This window comes from Clupea harengus, unplaced genomic scaffold (genome assembly GCF_900700415.2).
Source record: "Clupea harengus unplaced genomic scaffold, Ch_v2.0.2, whole genome shotgun sequence".
NCBI classification, from domain to species: domain Eukaryota; kingdom Metazoa; phylum Chordata; class Actinopteri; order Clupeiformes; family Clupeidae; genus Clupea; species Clupea harengus.
The window spans coordinates 6,018-25,000 of NW_024880328.1; the positions used below are offsets into that span (position 1 = coordinate 6,018).

At 41.3% G+C, this 18,983-nt stretch overlaps 3 protein-coding genes across 5 annotated transcripts; 1 reads left to right on the forward strand and 2 right to left on the reverse strand.

Annotated features, from left to right (window-relative positions):
• The first annotated feature begins 1,238 nt into the window (after positions 1–1,238).
• Positions 1,239–5,797, forward strand: pnrc2 (proline-rich nuclear receptor coactivator 2). The gene is made up of 3 exons (XM_042706615.1): positions 1,239–1,433; positions 2,032–2,250; positions 2,669–5,797. Exon 3 carries the CDS (start codon positions 2,684–2,686, stop codon positions 3,164–3,166), a length of 483 nt encoding a protein of 160 aa, XP_042562549.1. The 5' UTR covers positions 1,239–1,433; positions 2,032–2,250; positions 2,669–2,683; the 3' UTR covers positions 3,167–5,797.
• Positions 5,798–6,856: 1,059 nt separating this feature from the next.
• Positions 6,857–16,840, reverse strand: LOC122131896 (serine/arginine-rich splicing factor 10-like). 3 transcript variants are annotated; one of them, XM_042706618.1, is made up of 6 exons: positions 16,668–16,840; positions 10,614–10,718; positions 9,493–9,596; positions 9,095–9,281; positions 8,657–8,710; positions 6,857–7,873 (listed from the first exon to the last, which is right to left on the reverse strand). In XM_042706618.1, the coding sequence occupies exons 1-6, from the start codon at positions 16,730–16,732 to the stop codon at positions 7,558–7,560; spliced, it is 831 nt and encodes a 276-aa protein (XP_042562552.1). In that variant the 5' UTR covers positions 16,733–16,840; the 3' UTR covers positions 6,857–7,557. The 3 variants fall into 3 exon arrangements, with proteins under 3 accessions (XP_042562552.1, XP_042562550.1, XP_042562551.1); XM_042706616.1 differs by having other exon boundaries at positions 6,857–7,879; XM_042706617.1 differs by lacking the exon at positions 10,614–10,718 and adding an exon at positions 12,394–12,498 and having other exon boundaries at positions 6,857–7,879.
• A 296-nt stretch (positions 16,841–17,136) lies between these two features.
• LOC122131897 (fatty acid-binding protein, liver-like) lies at positions 17,137–18,345 on the reverse strand. Its single transcript, XM_042706619.1, has 4 exons — positions 18,180–18,345; positions 17,756–17,928; positions 17,367–17,456; positions 17,137–17,242 (listed from the first exon to the last, which is right to left on the reverse strand). The coding sequence occupies exons 1-4, from the start codon at positions 18,244–18,246 to the stop codon at positions 17,192–17,194; spliced, it is 381 nt and encodes a 126-aa protein (XP_042562553.1). The 5' UTR covers positions 18,247–18,345; the 3' UTR covers positions 17,137–17,191.
• Positions 18,346–18,983: the final 638 nt, after the last annotated feature.

Below are 18,983 nucleotides of genomic sequence, written 5' to 3' on the forward strand. Positions count from 1 at the left end.
GCCTACCTTTTAGTAAAATGACTCTAAACTAAATTTCCCTTTGGACTTAAAAGTTAACCCGGCTACATTTTACAACCCCCAACCCCATCATTTTTTGTCTCAAGCGAAACTTCTCCATTTCAAAAACAATTAACTAAAATCAGGAACCTACAACCAAAGTCACAAATTATATGATGTGACAAATGGGCACCTGATTTACTTTTAATTTAGTCAATGACTCACTTCACAGTTTCGATCCGTGATAATTGTAGTATAGTGTCGATGGGGGAGGAAGTATCTTGTATTGTGCCACTCCCATCAACAGGAAACCATTTGTCCATACTTGAGAGTGTTAAGTCACTTTTTGAAGTGCAGCCTGAGGAAGACGTCATAAACCCCTCGAAAACAGGAACTTGTCTTTTACACCTCACAGGCTGTTTGGTTTGATTCCAGTAAGCCTACATTTATTGGCTTTCATACTTCATTGTTTTCAGCAATCAGGAGATTCTTAATTATTTCAAAATCACAGCAGTGTTGCTGAGTTTAGGAATCATTACATCACCAGAGCTAAAAAAAAATGGCACATATCAAACTGTAAACTAGAAATGTGATAACGGCAACCATCACAACCTTCCACCACATCTGTATCTTTTTAATACTATGCAGTGTTGAGAAAATGAGTCCGATAGGCTGTTGCCTCACTAGTGACTATAAAGGCATGTTGAATATTGTCCCTAGCCGACTTAGGCTACTAGCCTACATTTAAAAACAACAACAACAACAGCATTGGTCTGCGGTGTTTAAGGCTGTTATTTAGCCTATTGGCCAACTGTTTTTGTTTTTCAAACTCTTGACAATAACGGAAGCCACAGACCGATGAACTAAGTGAAGTATGTTGGCTAGGTCTATATATTCTATTCCTATTAAACCTACAAAAGTCAACGTCTACGAGTTGTATAATAGTTTCGATGAACATGTGTTGCAAACTCATCATACACAGCCAAGTAGACGTTAATCATTTTAAACTCGCAGCTTTAAAGTAGGCGTATACTTCAGCAGCTTGTGGAATTTCCTTATACCAGAAAAAGCAGAACGGAAAATGTTTTTTTTTTCTCCCCCTAACATCAGTGTGACGTCAACACTTAGGCAGCTGGCAACAGGCGTTGTTACCTTTCTTTCTCTTCTCTGATTGGTCGCTCGCCTCCTGTACTGTTGAATGATTGGTCCCAAACGAACAAGGGCGAACTACATAGCATTGATTCGGATGCCATTTTGTTGCAATTCAGACGGAGACGGAGAAGGAAGTGTAGGAAGAACCATCTCGCTGTAAAGCGTTCGTGGGTTTCCAACTTGTTGACATATCGTTAACATTTTTTTTTTCACCCAGAGCTGTTAAGCATTGGGCCGTAAACCTTTTGACGAAAGGCTTTTACCATCAAAGCCTGAGGAAGTCGGTAAGGTTCCTTTTCGATTTTCTTGGTTTCGTTCGATGTTATGGACGCCATGTTGAGTTGAGTTCTTTGTTTTGGTCTGTGGCCAAATGTACGTTAATCTACCTGATATAGAATTCAAATGGAATATTTGAATTGTTCATGATTGTACACAGTTTTCTGCACTGTATTCGAAATCCTTATCTTGGATTTTTTTAGGTTGATTTTCTGTCTAGCACCCATTGTATTCTTGCGTACTAAAGATGCAGCCGTCGCAGCAGAGCAGATTAACGATAGCTGACAAGCTAACGATAGCTAAACCTTTTACGTAATCATTGCGACACAGTTTTCGCCAAAAATAATATTGTGTTTTAAACAGGCACCCTGTTACCTGAGTTTTCTGATATTTGTAGCTTTAACGGTTGGTTTCTTCTATATTCTGGGTTGGTTAGTAGACCAAATTCAAGTAACGTTGTCGTAAACAGTTGTAGGTAGTTAGTTAGATATTTAGTTAACTGAGATTACTTCATTGGCTAGGTGACAATGTATAGTTTAACGATTCTCCAACCGTAGTTAGATACGAGATATCAGGTTATTAATGTCAACTAAATATTTCCTGCAGTTGCTGACTTCTGAGCACCGTGAGTCGAGGTGAATTGATGTTCAGCTCGTCTGCACGAAAAAACACCGCTCATTGGCACATGAACACGTCAGATCTTGCTGGACATAAACGTGCAGCGAGAAGTAGAATTATTACTACTTCGAGGACCTGGAGCCCAGTTGGTGAAGAGAAGTTAAGAATTGAAAATACCCACGTACTCAACTCTCTGACAACAAAGAGGTAAGGCTGTGTTGGCAAACAAGTGGGGGATGGTAGACGGGGGTTTTCAGTGACGCCACTGGCTGGTTTGCACGTAGACGTTTCTTTGTTGTCGGCCGACTGCAGAAGCAGCGGCTAACGTTACGATGCACAAAGTTCAGTCGGGCAGTAGTGCTTGTACATTTGCTCGCGTAAGCCCGTTTTTATTAGCGTTTCGATTAAATCGGCTACCCGAGAGAAAAGCGTTCAAGTTGTTTTTGTTCCCATGATTGCATGCCAAGGGCAACAACACCATTAGTCATTCGACAAAAAAATTACCTATGCCACACAGAAGATGTAGACAATTACTAACAATTTAGAAAATCAAGTACCTACAATTAGATGTTTCTTGTAAATGCTACATTGACTTGACCAATAATTTCATATTTAAAAATTTCAGGTGACCGAGTGAGACATGGGAGGTGGCGAGAGATACAACATTCCAGTTACGCACCCGGAGCGCCCTGTGCCCAAGAAGAACCACCAGCTCGGCCGGGGCAAGCAGAGGAGCCGTGATCAGAATGGTGTGCCTGTGATAACATCCACCGGCTACCCGAGCGGGTATCACCACCACATCCACCGCAGGGTGGAGAAAGGCACTGGCTTCCCCTGGTCTCCCGAAACGCGGCAGGCCGCGTCGGCAGAGAAGAAGAAGAATGCCACTGTCCGATTTGCCACCACCCACGACCAGAACTTGGAGGGCGCCATGTCCCACCTGAACAGTTTGCTGGCGTCTCAGTGCAACCAGAACTACGCTGGGGCGAAGTTCAGCGAACCGCCCTGCCCCAGTGTTCTGCCCAGGCCCCCAAGCCACTGGGTGGCCCTTCCCATGGGCCCCTGTGACGGCCGCGAGATGATGGCCTTCCAGCTGAAGAGCCTCCTCAAGGTTCAGGCCTAAGCAGACCCCATAGCCCCCACTCCGATACCAATCTCAGGGCTCCACTTGGGTCCCCTGCCCCTCCTGCAACACAGCAGCACTGTAATGCATTTTTAGACCTATTTTTAGATTTGAGGTATTGCAGGGTGACTGGCATTTCAACAGATATGCCTCTGTGAGCTGTCACTCGCCCTTTTAAATTTTGATTTTTTAAAGCTAACCCAAACTGAGGTGTTACAGCATTGCAGTCTTACAAGAGGGAGTGGGGAATGTCTAAATGGGGCTCGTTTCTGTGATTAACGATGAACTGGATATCCTTTCCTGTGGCTTTGTTCTTTTGTTTTGCTCTTTTTACTTTGGCCGTTATTCTTCTCAATCAGTTTTTCTCCCCCCCCCCCCTTCTTCCCCTTTGGGAAGCCTACTGCACAAACGATCCCTCCCAACAGTCAACCTTTGTGGAAGACAGCTTTCCATACAACCTTTAGCTTGTTAGTTTAACTCAACATGAGGCATTTTATTTTGGTCTCTCACAGACCTCTGTTAAGGCACTTCTGCGTTTTTAGTGTCATTCTAGTGAAGCATTCCCGAACTCTGTCTTCATTTCAACTCTTGCTGTCGCTGGGAAGTTAAAGCCACTTTGTTCTGCAGGGAGACACGAGCTTTGTGAGTGGAGAGATGTAGCTTTAGTGAGTGCAAGTCACATGTGAACACAGCCTCAAAACAACCTTAAGACGAGACAATGGCACACTGACCTTGTACTGTGCAAACAACTCCTCTTTTCTTTTCTTTTTGTACAGCGCTGTGCGCTCTGCACTATAGGAGTTGGAACTGTACAAGGTCTGCAACAGCTTACACGGTAGCCAATTTCCTTTGAATCCATTTCTCTCGTGCGGTCGTTGTGTGCCGTAGTAGTTTTCTCTTTGCCATTTTTGGGGGTAAACCAAAGCAGTGGCATTAATCCCCCCCCCCCCCCCCCCCCCCAATCTGTTTATTTTCCCCTTGTTTCTGCCAAATGGGTGTGGTCACAAGTGCCATATAGGCCACATCCAGGCAGCCCACCTTGGGAACTGTTCTCCTGTGTCCTCTTTTGTTGAAATGCAATCAGTGCCGTTACTTCCTTTCCCCCCCCTCCTCCAGCCTCTTCTGAGTCTCCACACATCATGCCACGCGGAAGAGGGCTCAGGTGTCAGTTCTATGCTGATGCATGGCCCTGTTGGCCTTTTTTCTTTTCTTTTATTTCTTTATTACTTTAGTGGAGACTTTGAAGCTAAAGCAGAGGAGCAAGGAAGGTAGGGGGGAGGCAGAACCTGGCACAAGAAGGCTTCAGACGTAGGGTGTGTTTAGTGTGGGTATGTTGTTTACATGTAGAATACTGAAGGTCACTAGGGTGACTCCTGCAAGCGATATCCCAAGGAATTACTCACTGCCCCCCCACACCCCCACAAAAAATGGTGTTGCACTGCTGTTGTATACTGTGTCTTAGAGGTTCCAGGCCCAGGCTGCCTTTCACGGCAGTGGGTACGAAATCTGCCGTCTCTTAAGTGCGTGTGTGAGAGAGAGAGAGAGAGAAAGAGTGAGTGAGAGTGTGTGTGTGTGGGTGTGTTTTTGCGAGGCGCACTTTTGGATGAGGTTGTTCTCCATCTCTTTGCAGAACGGGAAAAGTTTAATGGCCATCTTAAAGATGACAAAACAAAGCAATTACAGCTCGTCAGATATGTTATAGTAAAAGAGCCATGTATATAATGAAATGTATAAAACTGTAGCATATGTACATTTATGCAGGATCATTTTAACCTGCTGATAAAGTATTTTTAGTAACAACACTGAATGTAAGAGTCATGCAAAGGACATGGCTTGATTTAAAAAAAGAAAATGCTGAATATTTTTGTTAAAAAAAAAAGAAAATATTTGCCTATAGCACGTGTCAATACCCCTGCACTGTCAGATGTTGCCAGTGCTCTTGCACATGTTTGTTTCTTATATTTTTAATTTTGTATAATGAACAGTGTAGGGAGAAAAATAAGCTTTAAGTTCAAACGTGTTAAAAAAATTGACCCTAGAAACAGATTGTTACATGTATGACATTTCTTTTTTTTGTGAACCTGATGAAGTTGTGTGTTTTTTTTTTTTTTAAAAAGCCATTTATTTGAATATCATTGTTAGCTGTCAATTTCAAACCATACTTTTGTAGACATTGAAATCCATCAAAATTGTTACCATGTTCTGTTTATAACCTTTCCACCTGATGCCTTGTTTTCTCCATCATTGTTTAATTGAGTCACTTGTTTATCTGCCATTCTTCCGCTGGCAGATAACTGACCCCAAGTTTATCATTTTTTTTTTCTCCCCTATTTTTATTTTTGAACTTTGTATTTGAATTTGTTTTGTTTTTATTGCCCTCTGATCCCCAAAGAATGTTCATACATGTAATAATCTCTTTCGTCCAAATTTGTAACTCTTCTGTAAGTTACCTGTTACCAATTGGCTTTGAATTTTGTCCCACTTGATCTTGTCACCATATGAGTTGAAATGCCCAACTAAATTTGATCTTTGAAAAAAAACTAAACCAAAAAAGAGCACTATTTTAAATTCGGCTAAATTTGAAAAAAAAAAAAAAAAATGTTTAATAAAACCCATTCCCTTCCCCCCCAATACTTGTGTTTCATGATTACTGTTCCCTCTTAAGTTACAACACATCATTTGATGTCTGTAGATTATAGGTAGTAACATTTCAATTTAAGGGTTTACTGGCATTCTCTTTCTTACATGGCCACACACATTAGTTTTGACTGACAACCTCAACAATGCTGATGGGTCTGGCAAGCAGATGTTAGTTACATTGTCTTCTTCTACAGTGTGAGGTGTTTTGGTAATTATTTTCAATTTGGGATAAGTTGTAGTGGTTATCTCTGAAACGTAAGCTTCATCTAAGGCTTGCTTGCCAGGTTGTGAAGTGGGATTAACAGGTGTGTTTATCACTCCTTCACATTTACATTTAGTCATTTAGCAGACACTTTTGTCCAAAGCGATTGTACAAGGGAGAGAACAGTCAAGCTAAGAGCAATAAAAACATGGTGTAACAATAAATACTACTTTACATAAGAATTAGAAAAACGACCTGAAAAGGAAGTGCAGGAATGTAACTGCAGAAGTGCAAGTTAAGCGCTAGTCGAGGTGCTCTCTGAAGAGTTGGGTCTTCAAAAGCTTCTTGAAGGTAGAGGGACGCCCCTGCTCTGGTAGTACTAGGCAGTTCGTTCCACCAACGTGGAACTACAAATGAGAATAGTTTGGATTGCCGTGCTTGCACAGACAGCAGTGCCAAACGACGCTCATAAACCATACAGCCAGAAAAATTAGTGTTATAAAATGCTAGCCTGCAAGAACATGCCTATTCCCCTTTGAAGAAATGGTAAAAGCTATTGGAGAAAGGGCAACTTTTAAGGATGAGAAATGACACAGGACTTTTTGGCATGATGCAATGGGCAGCCACTACCACAAGGGAAAGAAAGCTGAATGTATAACATCGAACAATTTGCAATAATTGCATTAGATGAGTCATCTATAATCTAATGCATGACCCAGTCAAATATGTTTTTATAAGCAGCACTATACATTGTACCTGTAATACATCATACCAGAACCACATCCACACTAAGAGTGGCTGTTTTATCATGTTTAGGTATTTATGCAATAATACCACAATCACAGACCTAGAAAAAAAAGCTCTTTATTGACATATGAAACAAAGTAAGAAACAGATGGAACAAACTTCACTCTAGTACAACTTTCCAAAAAATATCATTCCTGGTGGTTTATGTAGGCATAACAAAGCAAAAAAACAGAACGACATCAGGAAGAAAACTTGTTTTTTTTATAATGGGTCATACGTCACATGTATTGCAAAATGAGGAAGTAATGATGCGTAGGACTATGTACCTTACAAAACCTTACAAAGAATTAAACCACCAAATTTGTCACACCATACATGACTGGCTTCGGCACAAACCGAGTTCCCATTTATAGTACAAAAGGCTGACCCAGACTTTAAGTTAACGTTTTATCTAGACCTGGAAGAAAAACAGATTATTTAGCTTGAAAGAATTTTTCAAATTTCTTTGCTGTACCAAATTGTACAGTCTCTGACTAAGCACAGAGGCAATTAAAATCTTGAAGAAAAAAAAAAGTCAGGACACTACAATTTCAGAACGTGTCAAAAATAATGTCTCTTTTTGCAACTTTAAACCAGTTTTCTCTTCAGAAATAAACCTCATGATCTTGTCTCATCAACTAAAGATGGAGAGGGCCTAGCGTCACTCCATTCAAAATCTGAATATTATGTAGTTAGTGATGTCTGTAAGAAAATGGTAAAATGGAGGTGTCCCTGGTGGGGTGGGGGGGCATGCTGGGGTGCCTTAGTGCCCCCCGGATTTGCGGCCAGCCCAGGAGCGTGAGCGGGATCTGGAGCGGGACAGAGAGCGCGAGCAGGAGCGGGATGGGGAGCGCATGCGAGACTCCTTCTGAGCCTCACGTGAGCCGGAAGTATGGTGGAAGTCCTCCACGGCGGGGCTTGGGGACTTGGAGGGCGAGTGGGTGCGGCGCCCCTTAGCTTTGAACCTGTTGGGGGAGGGGGAATGGGACGGCGTGTGGCTGTGAGAGGCACCGGCGCCACTGCCACCTGCACCACCACCCCCGCCACGGTGAGCTCTGTGATGCTCCCGCTGAGGAGGCCTGTACCTATAGAGAGCCAATGAAAAGGCAAAACTGACTGAAATAACAGTTACTGTAACAGGTAGGTAACAGCACAGACCAGGGACAAGACTTGCAGGTAGGTTGGGGGGGAAGGCAGCAAGGAAATGTGTTATTAGAATTACATCGAACCCAATTAGGATTGTCCAAATGCATGCTGAGCATGATCAAAATGAATTAATTTGGACTGACAATGCCCTATCCATAAATACATCTCCTCTGCTTTAAATCACATCAAAATATTTTAATTTTTCAACTGTGTATTACTGAAGCATGGACACCAAAAGAGGCATCGACGTACCGCAACAAGAAAGGAACCAAAAGGTGTCTACTGTCCACTGCCTGCCCTGTTGTAAATGTTAGATTTTACTTTACAAATGGTAAATTAAGCCTCCTTGACTTCAGTCAGTAAAATATTTTCACTGTCGATTATTGTCCCACGTACAATTATCAATGTTTTTGTCAAGATATTTACGGCAATAATTCTGACCTACTGCCTTGGCTGTCGACATAAATTAATAAATAAACGTGATAAAAACAAAGAAGGTTGAGGCACCAACCCTGGCACTCTGTAGGAGTTTACGCACTAGTGAACAGACGGCCATTCAAACGTCTGCCTTGCTGTGAAGTGGGGTGTGAAAAGTCTGGCTTCTCTGGTATAAAAGGTCTCCACAAATCTTAAGACCCTTTTACAACCACTATAGCAGCTGTGTGCCATTAGGAGAGAGCGTGTGTGAACTGCTTTACGGACCACAGCAGGCCTACCTATCATTCTCACGGCTTCTGCTGCGTCTGCTGTGTCTTCCGTGCGATCGTGACCTGCAAAAGGGGAAAAAACACACCAGCACATGACTTATCAAGCAGAGGAACACGGAGCACACATCTTCCACAAGCCAACTTAACATTCACACAACTGCTTCACACCTCAAGACGGTATTCATGCACTTCTAAGACCTGAAGAGTTTGTGCAAGATGAAAATGGATGCATGCTACATCTGACTAGATTAGATCAATGATGTTAGGTGGTGTAGCATTACCCACTAAGTATTTCTCTCTGAGGTGTTGGCCCTTGGTCACACAACAGAGTTCAAATGTGATTCACCCTGGAGTTACAGACCCACACACACACAGACTGCCTGCTGTGAGCTTCGGCTGTGCCCTTTCGGACGAGGAGATGGAATGTGAAGAGTGTGATGCTCTTACTCTCTAGGGCTCTCGGAGCGCCGGGGCCTGCTGCGCTCGTACGAGGGGCTGCGAGACCGGCGGCGCTCGTGGCTGCGCTCGTGGCTGCGGCTGCGAGAGCGCCTGCGCCGACCTTCACGCTCGTGGTCATCGTAGCGCGAGAAGCTGCGCGGGGAATGCCGTTCCTTTGTTTTCATCTGGCCAGGAGCTGCAGGGGGACAACAACGGCATGGGTTAGACACCGGGAGACATTTCATACCATTCTCTGTGCATGCAACTTCGAAAGTGGACTACACTAACCTGCAAGATTAATGCAAGAACCCTTAGAACTTACAGCAGAAGGCCTGGGCAGTTACCCAAACGTATGGCGGTGTTACAACCATCGTAAAAAAACATCATATTGAAGCACACTGACTCACTCTTGCGATCTCCTTGGGCAAACTGGATCTCAATCTGGCGGCCAGCCACCCACTTGCGGTCCAGGTTGTGCAGAGCATCTTCGGCATCACGCACGTCTTCAAACTTGCTGCTGGGGTTAAGGTTTTTGACTGGTGCAGTACTTAGGCAAGAAGGGGGTTCAGTGCAGGGCAAGGGGGGGAAACTACCATCTTTTAGTTTTACTTAGATTAATTTACATGGCATGGTCACCAGCACAACAAAGAGCATAGTGACAAATTAACAGAGGTATCAGTACACAGGAAAAACTAGGGTTATAGGGATTCCACTGGAGGCTTATAAAAGCGATGAAAGGGAAGTGTTTATTGTTATACATTTTTCTGACTTACGTTTTGTGATTTTCAAACAGTCAAAAGATAAAATCAGCCTCTTTTTTATTTGTATAATAAGTCAATTCATTAAAAAAAAAAAAAAGGAAATGTAAACATGGGGAAAAAAAAATCTTGTCTGATGTGAATGCATTCGCTCTAGCTTGGGTAGGATACAAATATTAAGACTCATTACCTTTAATATGCTTGACCTTTGACCTTCGGCTTGACCTTTATGCTGTTTACGTGCTTCCCAGAGGACCTTGGGGGGGGGGCAGGGGTTTGTGTTTCCTGCTCGACTTTGTCCCCATTATTTCTGTTCTTTTCTCTCTTTGGAACGCCCACTCTGGTCCCCTTTTTGTTCCTCTTTGAATCTTCAAGCTTTAACTTTTCTCTTTCATCTTTTCCCTTCTACTTCTTGACGCCTGAATCCTTACGGTCTCTTTGGGGCTTGAATCTACTCTACACCGGTCTTTACAAGATCTTTGTTGGGAGGGTGTCCAGAACTGTATGTCTTTACATTTTCTGAGGCAACAACAGAAGAAATTGCAGTTAGGAGCCATTGCCAATATACATTAATATGTTTTCAGCAAGCTTGTCTTCATAAATCAGATGGAGAGCAAACATATTGACGTCAACATTCCCCTTTTACCCACGATGGTCATTGTATGGTGCGATACGCAGACTGATCTTACAAACAATATAAAGAGCAATCCACCTTTTCATGCATAATTCTGGAATCACACTCAGAAGGCATCAGAGGCTACAAAGGATATTGAATGTATGCAAATCCTCTTGGCCGACGATTATTGAAGTCAACAGGAATGTAGACATCTACAATAGGCCCATACCGACCAAACTCACGACGCAAATCCTCTGGCCTAAAGTACCGTGAAATAACAGGACATTAACTTAACTGTCTACAACATAAAATACCTGACTAAGTCAGTTTCTGTAAAAGTGACCTGTTGATATGGACCCCAACAACCTGTAAACGTGTTAAATTTCACACAAATCACATTTCATTCACACATGAGATTGTAAATAAAAATAAACAACCACTATCTGCACAGATATGTTGGCTACTCAAGTCTTAATTGGAGCCCGACCGATAAGCTAATTGAAGAGCGTAACGATTGATAAATTAACAATTTTTTTTTAAGTGAAGGAAAGCGAAGACTGACTGACTAAATGACCAGTGTTGTTGCATAGTTTGTCCACCAGAGGGCACACTACGGCTTTGGCAACACGGCTATGAATCTCTGACCACTGTCTGGTCTGTCTCTTCATGGCAGGGTGATCATTTTCACATAAATGCATTACTAAAATGATAAAGGTGGAAGCAAATTATAATTTTTTTTAAATCGATACAATGTAGCACAATGATATTTTACAGCACAATTCTATCGCGATACAGCGGTGCCAAGTATTGCGATATTAATCTATTTCGTATTATGATGTTATTTTTATTTTGGTAAATATGTCTCCTCTGATAACATTGCCTCAAGTCTACAAGATGGCACAAGACCTCGTTCTTATCTTGCATCACAGCGGAAATTGGGAAGGAAGTCAGAGTCGAGAACACATTTACAGCGTCATGCTGGCTGCAGAGACTCTCCCGTCATATCGTGGCACAAATAACGTGATACGATCGTCGCACACCATTTCCCTGTTAAGCCTAAATAAACCTGAGAATTTTCATGTCAGCCATGCCTGGTTTTGCTGCTGTATTGTTAGTACTAGTAGGCTACCATCAGTCAACACAGCTTACATTCAACAACAAAATTACGTTAGCATTAGTTGAGTGATGGAGGCTTGATTGTTGGTTTACTTGTGAAACAGTAAAGCAGTTGTACCAAGTAACTGAACTACTGCCCAATCATTTTCTCCCCCGTCATATCCCACACATTCTCTGGCTACATCACTGACAGTTGCTAAGTTAGTTAACATGGCCATAAAGGTAGCTAATGTTATGGGTTGTCAGTCGAAGATTCTGCCTTAAAGATGTTTTCTGAGGGGTAATAAATGGTTGACAAATATTTTCTGGAAGCTTGTATAGAATTGAGACCGAATAAGTGAATATATTGTTACTGTAACAGAGTTTTACCTAGCAAACAACAATATTTCAATACCTGTAGATATTAATATAATTTACTGTCTACAAAGAGAGCCGTTGTTTGGGCTACCAGATAATTATCTTGACGCCTGAATCCTTACGGTCTCTTTGGGGCTTGAATCTACTCTACACCAGTCTTTACAAGATCTTTGTTGGGAGGGTGTCCAGAACTGTATGTCTTTACATTTTCTGAGGCAACAACAGAAGAAATTGCAGTTAGGAGCCATTACCAAAATGCATTAATACGTTTTCAGCAAGCTTGTTTTCATAAATCAGATGGAGAGCGAACATATTGACGTCAACATTCCCCTTTTACCCACGATGGTCATTTTATGGTGCGATACGCAGACTGATCTTACAAACAATATAAAGAGCAATCCACCTTTTCATGCATAATTCTGGAATCACACTCAGAAGGCATCAGAGGCTACAAAGGATATTGAATGTATGCAAATCCTCTTGGCCGACGATAATGGAAGTCAACAGGAATGTAGACATCTACAATTGGCCCATACCGACCAAACTCACGACGCAAATCCTCTGGCCTAAAGTACCGTGAAATAACAGGACATTAACTTAACTGTCTACAACATAAAATACCTGACTAAGTCAGTTTCTGTAAAAGTGACCTGTTGATATGGACCCCAACAACCTGTAAACATGTTAAATTTCACACAAATCACATTTCATTCACACATGATTGTAAAAAAACAAACACTATCTGCACAGATATGTTGGCTACTCAAGTCTTAATTGGAGCCCGACCGATAAGCTAATTGAAGAGCTATCGTAACGATTGATAAATTAACAATTTTTTTTTAAGTGAAGGAAAGCGAAGACTGACTGACTAAATGACCAGTGTTGTTGCATAGTTTGTCCACCAGAGAGCACACTACGGCTTTGGCAACACGGCTATAAATCTCTGACCACTGTCTGGTCTGTCTCTTCATGGCAGGGTGATCATTTTCACATAAATGCATTACTAAAATGATAAAGGTGGAAGCAAAAAAATAAAATAATTGATACAATGTAGTACAACGATATTTTACAGCACAATACTATCGCGATACAGCGGTGCCAAGTATTGCTATATTTATTTATTTCGTATTATGAGGTTATTTTTATTTTGGTAAATATGTCTTCTCTGATAACATTGCCTCAAGTCTACGAGATGGCACAAGACCTCGTTCTTATCTTGCATCACAGCGGAAATTGGGAAGGAAGTCAGAGTCGAGAACACATTTACAGCGTCATGCTGGCTGCAGATACTCTCCCATCATATCGTGGCCCAAATAACGTGATACGATCGTCGCACACCATTTCCCCTTTAAGCCTAAATAAACCTGAGAATTTTCAAGTCAGCCATGCCTGGTTTTGCTGCTGTATTGTTAGTACACGTAGGCTACCATCAGTCAACACTAGGAATGGGCATAATTAATCGACTATCGATTAATTGATCATTAAGAATTTCCTCGATGACTATTTTTTTCATCGATAAAACTAATGCATGTTCTGTTGCGTAGTGTGAGTGTAATTTATTTATTTTAGGGCTGTCAAAGTTAACGCGTTATTCTATGAGATTATTGTGGCCGAGATTAATGCAATACAATATTTTAACGCAACTTTGTTTACTTCCGGTGTGCGTTGACCCATGGCACGAAACCGCCGCGTGTCTGCAGTCAGTTAGATAGGAGAGACCGAGACGGTAGTTGAAGATGGAGAGAGCTGAGGGATTGTTGGGCGGAAAGTTTCTGTTTAAGAGGCAAAATGACGGAACAATCGACAAAACTAAAGTTGTATGTAGCATTTGTCAAGCTGAATGTAGCTATCACAGAAGCAGCTCGTCTTTAAGTTATCACCTTAATGCAAAGCACCTGACAGAAAGCAGTCCCAGGTTAGATGATCGCCAACCCACACTCCTCTAGGAAAATAACTAAACCAGTCCGTGAAAAGGTAACCAACGCTTGGTTGCCGGTGACTGAGGTGATTGAGGTGACTGGTGGGCTGACTGAGGTGATTCGAATTGCTTCAGGGGACAATTCTTACAATTTACCGTTGAGGGGCACCATTGTGTCTCGCATACATTCCTTGTATGACGCGAGAGAGCACGAAAAAAATACAATTAAACAACAGTGACACACTGTCTGAAGTGATTACTCATTCATTTATAAGATTTAGTCTTTAGAAGAAAAACAAACTTTTAATCGCAATGAATCTAGATTAATGAATTTCAAAATGTGAGATTAATTAGTTAGAGGAAAATGAGGGTCAGTTGTGTTTATGAGCACCGGCTTCTAGCTGTCGGCTCCGCTGCTTAAGAGTACAGCAGCGCATATTTTCAAGTGTAACCATTGAACGGATCCCGTTTAACTGCCACAAGAGTTGTTCATCTTGTAATAAAGATCTCAATGAGGAAACACGCCGTTTTTTTTTATTTTCACTGCATTTTAATATAGCCTATATAGTGAATTTTAATATAAAAATATTAATGATTAATCGAAAATCGATCGTTAATTCTCCCGACGATCGATTAAGAGAATTTAATCAAATGCCCATCCCTAGTCAACACAGCTTACATTCAACAACAAAATTACGTTAGCATTAGTTGAGTGATGGAGGCTTGATTGTTGGTTTACTTGTGAAACAGTAAAGCAGTTGTACCAAGTAACTGAACTACTGCCCAATCATTTTCCCCCCTGTCATATCCCACACATTCTCTGGCTACATCACTGACAGTTTATGGCCATAAAGGTAGCTAATGTTATGGGTTGTCAGTCGAAGATTCTGCCTTAATTACTTAATGGCAATATATCCGTGATTCACATGTAAACAGAAGTTCAGGGCAGTTCATGGTAGCCAGTTTAGGTGGCTCACGTTGCTACAAATCGCCCTTATTTTATTTATATTTGCTTCACAGGCTGAGCTACTCTCATCTACGGTTTGCTTTTAACTGGCAGATCAGAGTTCACCAATAATTCAACTGTAGTGGGCTTTGATGTTGAGATCAATATTTGTTGTTTTCCATGCTCTGTGGTAAACTATCCGAAAGGTAATCAATTGAGGTTCTTTGCTCACGAGGCCTGCCTATTGAAGGCCTTGCCTATTTAACCACACTCGGTTTGTTGGACATAACAGCACGGCACACCTGCTGTCAACCAAGAAACACAACTGTTCCAACTGTTAAATATGACCCTGGCATCACTTGCAGTTTGTGATGGGCCAGTCAGTGCATTGGAAGTTATTAGCCCACACATAAATGAATGTGAGCATAATGACACAAGTGGGCTACATAACAGTGAGAGCATATTCAGACATCCCCTCACAGCATTTAAGTTTTTGTGTGTTTCAACAATGGTGTTCACTCCAGCCTAGGCCTACTGCATCGTTAATTATGTTTTCTGAGGGGTAATAAATGGTTGGCAAATATTTTCTGGAAGCTTGTATAGAATTGATACCGAATAAGTGAATATATTGTTACTGTAACAGAGTTTTACCTAGCAAACAACAATATTTCAATACCTGTAGATATTAATATAATTTACTGTCTACAAAGGAGAGCCGTTGTTTGGGGTACCAGATAATTATTTATTAAGTCCAATCTTGATCAGAACTCTTTAATCACTTGCCTAACTGTTTGGAGAAAATCTGTTGTGTGTTTCTGTTAAAAATGATCAGATTTTTTTCATTCTCAAATGTCGAAATCGGTCTTAGAAATCCTATATTGGTCAGTCAGGCATTAATCTAAATTCTTTCTGCGAAAATATATCCTGCCAAGATGTGGTTACATGGTTACGCAAGTGAATTGGTAAAGTTACAATATTTAGGAAGGTATTTAGGTCAGACTAAATTGGATAAAACTTTATCAGCCCCTGACCACCCCACCGGTTGCGTGGTCGAGATGCCTCTGTCGTGTCTATTTTTAGGATGCATGTGTGCCTACACACCTTGCCAAATACAGGCACACCATTACTTCAACTATGAGTGAATGATTTTAACAAGACAAGTAAACACGAGTCACTTGTCGTTGGGTTAACTTATATACATCATGCGTATCGCTTTATCTAAATAGGTATAGGTCTTTGTTCCAGATGTCGCTTTAGAAAAACTAGCCCTTACCATGTCCATTCCAGGGTTGCCATGGAACTCAAAACAGTCTGTTTTTGTGAGCAATGTTAGCCGTTTGGGTTAGCAAACATGGCTTGATACGGGGGATGATCACATATTAACTGGTGCAAATAAGTGGTAATGGTGTTCACTTGTACAATTAGTAATGTCGATACAAAGTCTGCTTCCAAAACTGTGCAAATCACTTCTAAATTGGGTAGGATACTAAACAAACCATTGCTACGCAATTAGCAAGCTAGCTATTCTAGCAGAAAACATACGTTTATGCTAACGTTAGCCAAATTATCGCTAGTTTCACTATGCAATTTCTACAGTGTTCGAAACATTGTGTGTAAGCATACGCGGAATATATGTCTTGTTTGAAATGTAAATGGTTAGTGTGCCAATCTGGCTTTGCATTTACGTTTAACTTCGACGTGAAGAAGATTATTCACTAAACGTCTGAATAGTTCATGGACTAACATGGAGGGCTCAGATGGAGGACCAATCTGCACAGGTGTGCAAGCTAGCTATGCTATCCTAGCGTAGCGTTTATAACGTTTCGGTTTGGTGAAGTTAAATGTAGCTTAATCGTATTACAAGGTCTTACCTGGATTCGTCAGAAATGTTTCGGATGAAGAGAGATGTATTTGGTGGCCTTAGGTATCTGGCCATTTTTTAAATTTCTTAATCCGTTTACAAAATCGGGGAAGCGAGAAAGGCACCTAGCACACGTCGCCACTCGTCAGTTGTGCCTTATCCGCATGCGCAGATTGTGCTATACCACCACGTCACTAGATCAGATCAGACCAAACCGCACCTCTTAGCTATCGTGGTGCTATTTTTGGAATAAATCCAACAATTAATCCAACTAGGTTTGTTTTGTTTAAATGCAATTAATAATTTGTACACATGTAACAGTTTATATAATTTACTTACACTAAGTTATAATATAATGGAAGATATATATTTTTTTGTCCTGTGAGTGAAATTCCAAAGAAGCAAATATATATTACATCTCTCATCAGAACAACTTGTTTGTTTATGGCTTATGAAATCAACACAAAGGACAGTTTATATCTGTTTTTGTGTCATATGAGAAAGTTTATTTAAATATCCTTGTAACCGCTGTCCTCATACTTTCTTGCTTCTTCTGACCATGGTTACTGCTCCTACTGTCATGTGCTGCAGAGGATACAAAATAGTGGAGGTAAGAAATCAAATAACATTTGCTACTGGAAATACTTTGAATTATTACCATGAACACTGATGATTTGTTAAATTAGTCAAAGTCCAAAGTGACACTGACCTCCACCATCTCTCCTCCAACAATCTCCTGAGCATGAGAGAACTTCTCTGTCTTACAGATGAGTTTCCCTCCCTGCAGTTGGACAGTGCACTGCCATGACAAGGAGAAACAAGTATTAAGGTAAGTAGTAAGACATTTACTCTCCTACATACAGACATTTGGGTTTGTGCTTTTACAGAAGTGTGTGTCCTACAAATTGAAAACATTACATCAAACATCATGAATTCTACATCAGGCCACAGACTGTAAGTGATGAGTTATCAATACATTTTGTTATCAGTATGATACTTACAGAAATGAAATTACACCAAATCAGTTTATCAGAAATGAAATGGTCAGAATGTCTCATATTTTATAACTCCCTTAACAACACCTGAAAAAAACAATACCTTGAGCTTCTTTCCATCCATGGTGGTAATTTCGCTTTCTTTGCCAATGGTGAAGGAGTTGGTGACAGACTGGTGAGGGGTCTTAGAGGTGATGACAAAGTCATTGCCGGTCTGCTTGATCTCGGTCACAGGTTTGATGTCCTTGGCCATTTTGATGACATCCTCGGGGAGAGCTGATGGGAAAAGGAAGACTCAGAGGCGGCACTGGAGACTCATCATGAAATGTATTTTGAGCTCAAACCATTAGGTGTCACTGGTGTCACATAGGCTATGGTAGGAACAAGTATAATGGCAACTTCTGCCCTGAATAGTGTATGCACCTGTATGCAAGTGTAACAACGAACGATTATAACAGGTGTGCAATGTATAGGTAGTGCAGGTATATTCTGGGTCCCTGTAACAGTGCTGCACTTAAATAACTTACAGATGGCTCTGAGGAATTCTTCGTAGTTCTCCTGTGTGTACACTTGCCATGTTCCACTGAATGCCATGTTGGATTGCTGTTGTCTTCCCCTTCTGTTTTCCCTTCACCAAATGGGTCAGAGCGCGAGAGATGTATGAAGCTCAGCACAAAGTGAAGAAGCGGTGGATAGCAGGCCCGCTACTTATACCAGGTAGGTACCTGTCAACGTGCATCTAATCATTAACGCTCAAACTCTGGAGAGATGGCCTCTGTTTGAACAACCCTGCGTTCACTTGCCCAGCATTCTACTCAGCTCTCATTCCCAGCTTAATAAAAGAGTATTTCCACAATGTGCTCTGAAGCATGTTTGTGATATGCATACATTAATTATTCAAGCCAGTTTACAAAGGGACTATTCATGAGGCCACTGGGGATTTACATGCATACTTATGAAATCTGAACCACCCATGCACTCATCCTGAAATTAACAAAAGAACAGGTGATGCAATGAGAATACATATGGTGGCTATGTTTACACAGCTGCAATTGCTGCTACAAGTGTAGCACTGCAAAAGGAGTCCACACTCTCATATATGACCACTCCTGACTGCAGCTCTGTTGTTGGGCTGTCTGTTTTCCTTCCTTCAGTGTTTTCTTCCACAGGGCAATATTTCATACCAGAGAAATGTAACCCCAAACTTGAGGTTATGCCTGAAAATCAATGGCAAAATTTCATACCGGAGAAATGTAACCCCAAACTTGAGGTTATGCCTGAAAATCAATGGTTAAAACTACGATGCATGGGTGAATGACACAGAGGACTGT

Coding starts and splice junctions, on each gene's coding strand:
- LOC122131897 (XM_042706619.1), bottom strand. CDS start 18,246: ATGGCATTCAGTGGAACATGGCAAGTGTACACACAGGAGAACTACGAA. Junction 17,929..18,179: donor AGAATTCCTCAGAGCCATCT/GTAAGTTATTTA, acceptor TTTTCCCATCAG/CTCTCCCCGAGGATGTCATC. Junction 17,243..17,366: donor TTGGAGGAGAGATGGTGGAG/GTCAGTGTCACT, acceptor TATCCTCTGCAG/CACATGACAGTAGGAGCAGT.
- LOC122131896 (XM_042706616.1), bottom strand. CDS start 16,732: ATGGCCAGATACCTAAGGCCACCAAATACATCTCTCTTCATCCGAAAC. Junction 9,597..10,613: donor AGAGGATTTGCATACATTCA/ATATCCTTTGTA, acceptor CCCCAGCAGCAA/GTTTGAAGACGTGCGTGATG. Junction 9,282..9,492: donor TGCCCAAGGAGATCGCAAGA/GTGAGTCAGTGT, acceptor GTCCCCCTGCAG/CTCCTGGCCAGATGAAAACA.
- pnrc2 (XM_042706615.1), top strand. CDS start 2,684: ATGGGAGGTGGCGAGAGATACAACATTCCAGTTACGCACCCGGAGCGC.